The sequence below is a fragment of the Arachis hypogaea genome, chromosome 20 (genome assembly GCF_003086295.3).
Source record: "Arachis hypogaea cultivar Tifrunner chromosome 20, arahy.Tifrunner.gnm2.J5K5, whole genome shotgun sequence".
NCBI classification, from domain to species: domain Eukaryota; kingdom Viridiplantae; phylum Streptophyta; class Magnoliopsida; order Fabales; family Fabaceae; genus Arachis; species Arachis hypogaea.
In genome coordinates this window covers 19,695,652-19,705,883 of record NC_092055.1, presented here as the reverse complement: position 1 = coordinate 19,705,883, position 10,232 = coordinate 19,695,652, and the positions used below count along the sequence as shown (strand labels likewise).

General features: G+C 28.8%; 1 protein-coding gene across 2 annotated transcripts; it reads left to right on the top strand.

Annotated features, from left to right (window-relative positions):
- Positions 1-1,682: 1,682 nt before the first annotated feature.
- On the top strand, positions 1,683-6,355 carry LOC112786835 (uncharacterized). 2 transcript variants are annotated; one of them, XM_025830201.3, is made up of 4 exons: positions 1,683-1,948; positions 3,018-3,551; positions 4,363-5,142; positions 5,977-6,355. In XM_025830201.3, exons 1-4 carry the CDS (start codon positions 1,858-1,860, stop codon positions 6,084-6,086), a joined length of 1,515 nt encoding a protein of 504 aa, XP_025685986.1. In that variant the 5' UTR covers positions 1,683-1,857; the 3' UTR covers positions 6,087-6,355. The 2 variants fall into 2 exon arrangements, with proteins under 2 accessions (XP_025685986.1, XP_025685987.1); XM_025830202.3 differs by having other exon boundaries at positions 1,689-1,948; positions 3,021-3,551.
- Positions 6,356-10,232: the final 3,877 nt, after the last annotated feature.

Here is a 10,232-nt window from a genome sequence, read left to right as displayed (position 1 = left end):
TTCCAATTTAGTTTATGAACTCTTCTTGTTAGATTCAATTTCATGTTTATTGCTTCTTTCTTTAATTGTTGGTTATTGATTCCTTGCATTTGTTAAGTTTAGATTTTACTATTTCTTGTTATTTTTCTATACTTTTGTGCCTTTCAAGTATTTGATAAAATGTTTGGTTGGATTTTAAAATAGATTTTTGTGTTCTTGACTTGGATTGATTAATTAGAGACTCTTGAGTTATCAAAATTCTTTTGTTGATTGGTGATTGAAAGTTGTTAGTTGGCTTGAGCCTCACTAAATCTAGTCTTTAATTAGGACTTGTGAACTTAAGTCGATTTTGCTCGTTTGACTTTCCTTCATTTGTTAGAGGATAACTAAGTGAAAGCGATTTGCATCTACCATCACAATTGATGATGATAATGAGGATAGAAATTCCAATTTTCAATCCTTGCTAGGACCTTTCTTAGTTGTTAGTTTATTTTTCTCGCAATTTATATTTTCTTGTTATCAAACCCAAAACCCAAAAATATACAAAACCATAACCAGTAAGAAGTACACTTCTCTGCAATTCCTTTGAAAGACGACCGATGTTTGAATACTTCAGTTATTTTATTGGGTTTACTTAAGTGACAAACAAATTAAACGTTGACTGAAGATTGCTTGTTAGTTTAAAACTATACTTACAACGAAGTTATTTTAAAAAATTTTTTACCGACAAAAATCCTCCGTCAATCAGCTCCTTTACAAAGTGATAATCCAAGAACATGTGCTTCATTTTAGATTAAAAGTAGGATTAAAAGTATGTTATGTTAGGATATGTGGTAAGCTTGGTTATCTTGATGATTAAGCTTCCTTGGTTAAAATAAGATCAATGAGCCTAGGGATACTTTTGAGTTTTGAAACAGGAACAAAGTGGTCCCTTGTAACGTAATTTTTCTAACACTGAGTACTCATTCTCTCATTATAATGTTTGGTTTTTGTCATTTTGATTTTTCAAATACTTTTGTCAATACCTAAATTACTAAATTTTCAAAAAAAAAGGTCTTATTTTCTTAATCTGTTTGAAATAATTACATCAAAATTTCATCTTTAAAGCCTTTTTAGAATATATATATATATATATTTACTTATTTTAAATTTTTCATGTCATTTTCGTTTTGATCTTTCTATATTCTTTTGTGGGTGGCTAAATTTTCTATAATATTTTTGGTTTACTCATTTTTTTTCTCAACGCCATTTTTGGTTAACTCCAAGGGCCAATAATGAAATGCATGGATAGATGGATTATGCTACGTGTATACCAAAATCAGCCACCAAAATTAGTCATCAGTATAAAATAAATGTTAAAATACAAATATACATTGAAAATAAATTAAATCATACATATATTTATATATAAATACATTAGTGGCTGATTTTAGTGGCTGATTTTAGTGTCCGAATCACATTTTTGTGGATAAATAGATACAAAGTAATTAGAGTTACCACCCAGTGAACTCAAAATACGTGAGCATATCAAATATTGCAGTTTTGTGTAGTTAAAGGCCAACATTAATTGTCTTTTTAAGGTACCTTAGAAGCCTCTTTAGCTTATGCAGTTGAGACGAAAGAAATCAAAGAATATATATAAGTTGGAAAACACTCCACGCAACATAGTGACTGACCCTCAATGTTAATACATTATAATCATTTTGACTCTTGGCTTTCCACTTTGGCAAAGAAAAATTCTTATTTTTTGTTCTTTTTGGTTTTCCTTTGTTAGTTGACTTGGTTCGCATGTTCTATATAACGGTTTGGAATTGCATACCAAATTATCCACACTCTTCATCTTCACTAAAGTCTCTGCTCCTTTGTTTCATTTGAGTGATGACTAACTCAAAAGCCTGTTTTTCTTTTGTTCTTATTTTTGCATTCTTCGTCTCTTCTCATCATGTCTTAGCTCGTGAATTTCCCAATGGTGAGTCTTCTCTTTGCTGCTTTCATTCAAATGTATACTTTTGTTAAAAGGTATTATTTTAAATAATTTGATTATAAATAGAAGCTATTTACTTTTGAATTGTAACATATTCAGTAAATGGTTAAATAAGTTTTGGAGTCCTATACAACTGTTTTTTTTTAAATGAATTTTCATCTTATATACAAATCATCTTAGAATGAATTAAGTACTTATTCTTTAATCCATAAGTATGAAGCTAATTTGTATGCGGCGGATAATAATAGTAAGGACTAGTTTCTTTCTTTTTTCTTTTTTTTTTTTAATTAAAATCACATAAAATTATACAAGGGCTAAAGCCATAAACCATAAACCATTTAGTTTTGATCTAGTGGTAAGTTTATTGGAATCCTTAATCAACTTATGAGGGTTCAAATGCCATATTGAACATGGAGAACTAGATTAAATATTAAAATTAGAGGTCTAAAAATTTAAAAGCTCAATTGAAATTCAATTGAAAATGAACTAGATGTAATAAAATATTTTTTATATTATTTTTACAAGAACTAACAATTTATTTAACACATTAGCTAAACATATAATAAACACTACAAACAAAATTTTCATACCCGATATCAATAATTTACAAAATGTTGAAAATCTTACATAAACTAAACTAGACACATTATCTTAAAATTGTTTTTTGTTAAAGAATCCAGTCATGAAGTTGATTTTATCATATAATTAAACATACATAAAATTAATAATTTTTGTACTTGATCATTGAAAACATTTTAATTTCACATTTATTCAATATAAAAAATGTTATATGTACATAAAAAATCAACCAATAAATTAGTTATTATATATTTTGTATATTTTTATATATGATGCTTCAAGTATTTTTAATGTATATTTTACATGTATTTTATACGAATAGTTAATTACTGATTAATGTTTAATGTATTTGGAGGAAGTATGATTGGTTTACAATACTCAATTCCAAAAAAAAATTCATCTTTGACTTTCTAATTATTATTTTGAAGTTTTTGATGTTTAATTTAAAATTTTAAAGATTATACATAATTTCTAGCAGATAATGTGGAAGTTGATGACTTAAAAGGTTCAACAAACAACAACATTCTATGGACTATTCCATTAACACCAACTAAAACTGAAGAGGATCATTATTCTAGAAACCCTCATCAGGGTAATGATCCTGTTCTTCCTATGTTATTCTTTAGAAGAAACAAAAATAAGAAACCACCAGAGACTAGTACACATACTCCACCAAAACCACAACCAGAACAACACATTCATAACCCGAATACCCATCCACATCCATATTATCCAAATGATCCACCCACACATCCATATTATCCAAATGATCCACCCACTAATTTTCAACGACCAAATCCATTAACGGGTGTTATACCTCTTTTGGACCCATTAATACGTGGTCAAAATGGAGAAGATCCAGAATCAGAGAAAGTTGATCCAGAATCAAAGAAGATTCCTCCACCAGATGATGGAGAAGAAGACTCGATGGATAATATTGCTCATCATTCGATTGGTTACAATCCCTATAGCAGTAATCAATACCAATCCTCAGGTTTTGAAAAAATTGGTAAGGAAGGCACACTACTTTATGAAAACTTTTTTTTTTCACTTTTAACATTTTAGTTAACTAATCAAACAAGTAGTAGTTACAACTAGTTAATACTGAAACAATTAGGTAAACAATAAGAGATGCAAACAAAAACAACGTGAACAACATATCATATTTCAGATTCATTAACAAAGATTATATCTAATTAATTTAAAATTTAAATTTTAAAATTAAAATTAATATTTTTTTAACTTATTATTTACATTATTCTCCTGTACTTTTTTATATTTAAATCTTACGTAAATTAGTAGTCTCATAAATTTTCTACACATGAGAACCTTCTAACTATATAAATGAAAATATAGAACCAGAGAATCATATATAACAATATAATTATTAATCAGACCAGTGTGATGTAGTGGTAGATTTTACAAAATAATAAAAAAAAAAAAACTATTGGTAACTAAACCTTAAGTAATAATACTGTAAACAAAATTTCCATACCCATATTTGTAATTTATTATATGTTGAAAATACATTATCTTAAAAATGTTTTCTAGTTAATGAATCAAAAGACGAAGTTGATTTTATCATAATTAATCGCATAATGTTTATATCTAATAATTAAGAACATTTTAATTTTCACATCTAATACAATATGATATATATAATTAATAATTCTCCATTGCAAAAAAACAATTCCATCTTAGACTTTCTTGTTTTGCAGGAGAGAAGGGTTGTTCCTTTTTTTTTTTTTTTAAAAATGTTTACTTTAAAATCTTAATTAAGGATTTTACTAATGGTGACAATTTTGCTCTTTATCTTTCAGGAAAGAGATTTTCAGCATATAATATGGAAGAGGTTGATGAGTTAAAAGGTTCAAACAACAACCTTGAATGGACTATTCCATTAAAACCAACTAAAATTGAAAAGGATCATTATACTAATCCTTCAATTGGAAACTATCATAGGGATTCTTATCAGAGTAACACTCCTATTCTTCCTATGTTACTCTTTAGAAAAAGACGACCAGAGAGTGAACCACATCCTGATCCACCTCATGGTCCGAATCATGATCCAAATACTGGTTCACATGGTCCACATCATGATCCACCTCATGGTCCACATCATGATCCACCTCATGGTCCAAATTCTGGTCCATATCATGGTCCAAATTCTGGTCCATATCATGATCCAAATACTGGTCGATATAATCCATATAATGGTCCAGATTATTATGGAGACGGATCAGGGATGGATTATCCGAGTGATCCATCTATTATATGGCAATATTGGAACACGATTAAGAATTGGGGTAGGAAAATTAAGGATTGGTATTATTCAAATCCAAATAATCCACAAGAAGAGAGTCCTCCAGTTGATGAAGATGAGCCGTCATCAGATCGTCCTCATTCTTCAATTGGTTACAATCCTTATAGGAGTTACCAATATTATGTTCCGTCTGCACTACCCCAAACTCAAAGCAACAATTACTACACTCTTCCCTTTAGCTACAATCCAAATCACTACTTACAATGGAATCATCTCTTAAAAGGTGGTTACTCTGCTAATTTTGCTGCCTATCAACCCTCACCGTTTCAACATATTGGTAAGGCACAATACTTCTCTAAACATTAATTCTATATATTTTCTTCCCCTAGCTTAATTACCTATATACATTGTTTACATAAGATAGGTTTAAATTTAATTATTTTGTCGGTTCCTATAGTTTTATCGAATTTTTAATTAGGTATCTATATTTTCTTTTCTTTTCAATTTAGCTCCTTATACCATATTAGATTTTGTAACTAAATCCCTACCGTGACAAAACGTTGAAATTAACAGAATATTCTATTAAATTATATAGAATATTCAGTCAAGTATTAGATATATTCATTTTACTTAACGGAATATTCTGTTAATTTCAAGTTTTTATCATGGTAGGAATTTAATTACAAAATCTAATATGGTATAGGAACTCAATCGAAAAAAAAAAGTATAACAACCTAATTAAAAATTCAATGAAACTCTAAAGAATACAGAATAATTAAATTCATAATGTAAAATAACTTAGAGGATTGCCCAAAATAGTATCTTGGCCGTATGTTTGGCTATTGTGACGGTTACCAAAAAAAAGTTTTAAAACTTTGATTTTTTTTTTTTAATTATTTGACCACTAAAATAATTATGTTAGGTGTATACTAAGATCAGACATTAATATAAAATAATAAAATATATGTCAGAATACAAAATATATATTAAAATAAATTAAATAGTACATATATTTATACACAACTATATAATGACTAATTTTAATAACTGATTTTGATGTATAAATAACATTTTTGCCTCTCAAATAAATAGTTATCTTAACAATCTCATAAGTTTTCTAATATGATAAAATTAAAGTCTTCTAATAACTATGGTACAAATAAAAATGCAGAAGCAGAGAACTACAAAGATGGAAATGTAGTCTGGAATCACAAAATGAAGAGCCCTTCAGAAATTGGCTGGAGCACAAATTATGGAGATAACAAGGAACCAATGAACTAATTTCGACTCTGAGTCACCTATGCCAAATACATAAATAGAATATATTATGGTAGTGCTGTGTCATACTACTTATCCTAAACATACTAAATAATACTTTACGCAACATTGGTCTTTAGCTATCATGTGCCATATGTTGCAAAGCTGGGTTTGTTGTTAGTGTTTTATATGAAATATGTATTGTTAATGATTTTACAAAGGGAGTTTTGTATTTTCGTAGAACTTTTTTCACTTGTTTGTTAATAATATAATTAAAAAATATTTTACTATAATCTTTATATTTTCACAAGTTAGTATGAAGTCATAAAAATTATAGCAAGAAGTGGATGATTATAAAAGTATAAATAATAGAGTATGAAATAATCATGTATGGTTGTATAGTATATCTATTATATATTATTTTATAATTAAAATATATTAGATGTTATTTTTTTATTGTAATTAAAATTATTTTTTTATAAATTAGAATGTTTTTTTTTTTTTCTTTCTCTATTTCTCTTATTTTTTTACCTACTCTATTTTTCTTATATATCATTGTCAATGATTAATTACAAATTGGACAATCAAAATATACAACATTATATTCTTTAATTGTAATTAAAAAATTAAAATTGAAATATTAAAATTAAAATATAGTTATATTGTATTACTAATTTAACAATCAAAATATATCACATGACACTCTCTCATTAAAATTAAAATAAAATATTTTCTTCTAAAATTAATAAATTCTCTTCTTCTATCCTCTTATTTACCTCTCCGTCCTTCCATTATATATATAATTTATAATTTACATTTTATATTACTAATTTGACAAATCAAAATATGTGATAAAATATTCTTTGATTATAATTAAAATAAAATATTTTTTTCTAAAATTAACAAACTATCTCTCTCTTTCTTCCTTATTTCTCTCTCTTTTTTTCTCATTTTTTATTTCTCTCTACATTTTTGTTCTACAAAAAATAAAATTAATAAAATAATATAATTCAAATAAATTCATAAAATTATAAAAATATATTAAATTTATAATTAAACATAATTAAATATAATTAAAAAATAATCCTGTAATATTATTTACATAAAAATATATTGTTGTTGTTGTATGCATATTTTTTTAATTTTAAATTTTTATCACTTATTTTTTTAATATATATTTTCACATCTCTTCTTTCAAATATTTATTACATATAATTTGGAGAATACTAATATTGTGATTAATAATTAATTAATTTAGAATCAAGATTCAATTATTTAAAAAAAATTAATTTTCAGTTAATTTATAACTATCAATATAAATTTTGATACTAAAATCTAATTATATTTTTATATATACATAAAGAAAAAAAATATTATTTGTAAATAACAAGCTTTAAAATTAATTATTTTTATTTGTGCAACAGACTTAACATCTAATTAAATGTAAAAATATACACATTAAATTCTTTTAAGTTTTAGATAATCAATATTAAAGTTAATTATTAGTAAAAAATTAAACTCTTTCACATGAAAATAATAGGGTTAAGTTCGATTTTGGTCCCCAACGTAGAGGCCGAAAATTGGAATCGTCCCCAACTTTTTTTTTTTGCTACAAAATGGTCCCCAAAGTTTTAGTTTGTTTTAAAATCGTCCCTCGGATGAAAATACCCCTCCCTCCCTCCCTCCCTCCCCTCTTCTTTCCCTTCTTTCCCAAAAATATGCAAAAGCACCAGCAGAAGCACCTCCCTCCCCTCTTCTTCCCCTTCTTTCCCAAAATTATGCAGAAGCACCAGCATAAGCACAAGTAGAAACAGAACCAAAAGCAACAACAATTAATCAAACAGAAACAGAAGCAGGACAACAACAACAATAAATCACCAATAAATCAACAATGGAATCAAGTAGAAATAGAAGAAGAATAACAATAACAATGAAACAATATAATCAATCAGAATCAACCAGAAACAACAATAATAAAAAATCAACAAATATAATAGAAGCAGAATGAAAGAAGAAGAAGAAGAATGATGGAAGCAGAAGCAGAGAAGAGCAACGGTGGCGGCGGCGGCAACAGCGAAGACCCTTCCCCCTCTTCTTCTCGAACCCCCTCCGCCCTTCTCCCTTCGCATAACCCCTTCCCTCTTTTTCCTTTACTTTACACATAAAACCCCTCCCATCTTTTTCCTCAACACCCCTCCCTCCCCCTTCTTCCCTTTCCTCCCCTCCCCCCGTTTCTTTTCGCATACCCCCTTTCTTTCTCTCTCCCGATCCAAAAATATTCCAAATTCAAGCCAAATTCAGTAACAACAATATTTCACAAAAAATTCAGTTCACAGAAGAAGAAGCGGCGGGCGGTAAGGGCGAGGAGGAAGAAGAAGAAGAAGAAGAAGAAGAAGCTGGTGGTGGTGCTGTGCAATGCAGCAGGCAGTAGGGCGGCAGCGCGGTGGTGGTGCGGTGCGGTGCGGCAGGCGGCAGGGCAACAGTGCGGCAGGGCGGCGGTCCCCCTTCTCTCCCCCTCCTCCCCCTCCTCCCCCCTTCTTTTCTCACGCCCCCCTTTCTCTCTCTCCTCACCCCCCCGCTTCTGTTATCTCTTTCTTTCTTTTTTTATTTATTTTATATTTATTTTATTTTATAATTTTTTATTGAGGGGTAATTTAGTAATAAAAAATTAAAATTGGTAAAAAGGACGATTTTAAAACAAACTGAAACTTTGGAGACCATTTTGTAGCAAAAAAAAAAGTTGGGGACGATTCTGATTTTTGGCCTCTACGTTGGGGACTAAAATCGAACTTAACCCAAAATAATAATTAAAAAATTTACTATTTAATTTTTTATCTATGAAGACTAATGCGAGCCAAATGTCCATTCAAAAATTTCTCAAAAAGAATCTCGTTGTAAATATAGTTTTAAACCAACAAATGACCAGTATCAGAATTTAGTTTGTTGTCACAAATTCAAATCAACAAAACCGGGAGTTTTAAAATCCGGGTCGTCTCACAAAAAAATTGCAGTGAGGTGTGCGTATCATTGGCTATGAGAAAAAGGAGTTTTAAAAATAATTGACAAGAAATTTGGTACGAATTTTGCAATCCACAACTTTCCGGCAAGTGCATCAGGTCGTACCAAGTAATAAACTCAGGTGAGTGAGTATCGATTCCACGAGAATTAATGGATTAAGCAAACAATAGTCAATTGATTATTCTAGTCAGACAATCAAAATTTAGGGTTTCAATAGTATAAAAACAGAGAATTAAATAAAAGCAAATTAAAATTGGTTAAGAAAATGATATGATAAAGATAGTTAAGGTGTCAGAGATATTTAAATTTTTGGATTAATATTTAATATTAACTACTTTGATCATGTAAAGATTATGTTTATGGCAAACCTCAAGTGATTAAATTTCTATTCCTAGGCAATCCAATCTCCTCTAATATAACTGACCGTCAATTTCTTGATCACTCAATTATATATTTATATTAGAGGGTTAAGTTCAAATTCCGATTTATAAGCCACACAACCCTAAGAATCCCAGAGAAAAATGTAGTTATATGTCACGTACCACATTAAGTCCAAATAATTAGGAATTGTGAGAAATTGGTTTCAAATTGTAATCTAATAATATAATTTTTCCAAGACTCAAATAGAATTTAAGTAGAATTAAAGTTATTTTTCAATATTCACTAATCCGTAGGATGAAGAACGAAACCAATTCTTAAACAATAATCAAAGCATTAATCAAGAGTAGAAGAACAATGGAGGATTAGTTGCGCATAGTGCAGAAAATTTCAAATCCTACTCTAATATAAAACCTAAAATTAATGAGGAGTATAAGATGGAAGAGATGGAGAGTAAGTGCCTCTTTGGGGAGGAAGGAAATCCCCTTTTTATAGTAAAACCTCTAAGACTAAACTTAGAATTAAAATTCAAACTAAATCAAAACAAAATCAAATCAAATCAAACCTTTTCTTAATGATTCTTTGACTAATTAATGATCTTTCTTGTAATTTAAGTTTGGTGTCTTCAAATCTTCTTTAATTACGAAGATTTCTCGGATCCGGGTCTATTGTAGGCGTTTGGCGCCACTTTGGTGGCATTTGACGTCTCTTTTTACGCAATTATGTACTTCCTTGCTGCTTGTCGAGTGGCCTTTAGTGCCAGGAGTCCCGAGA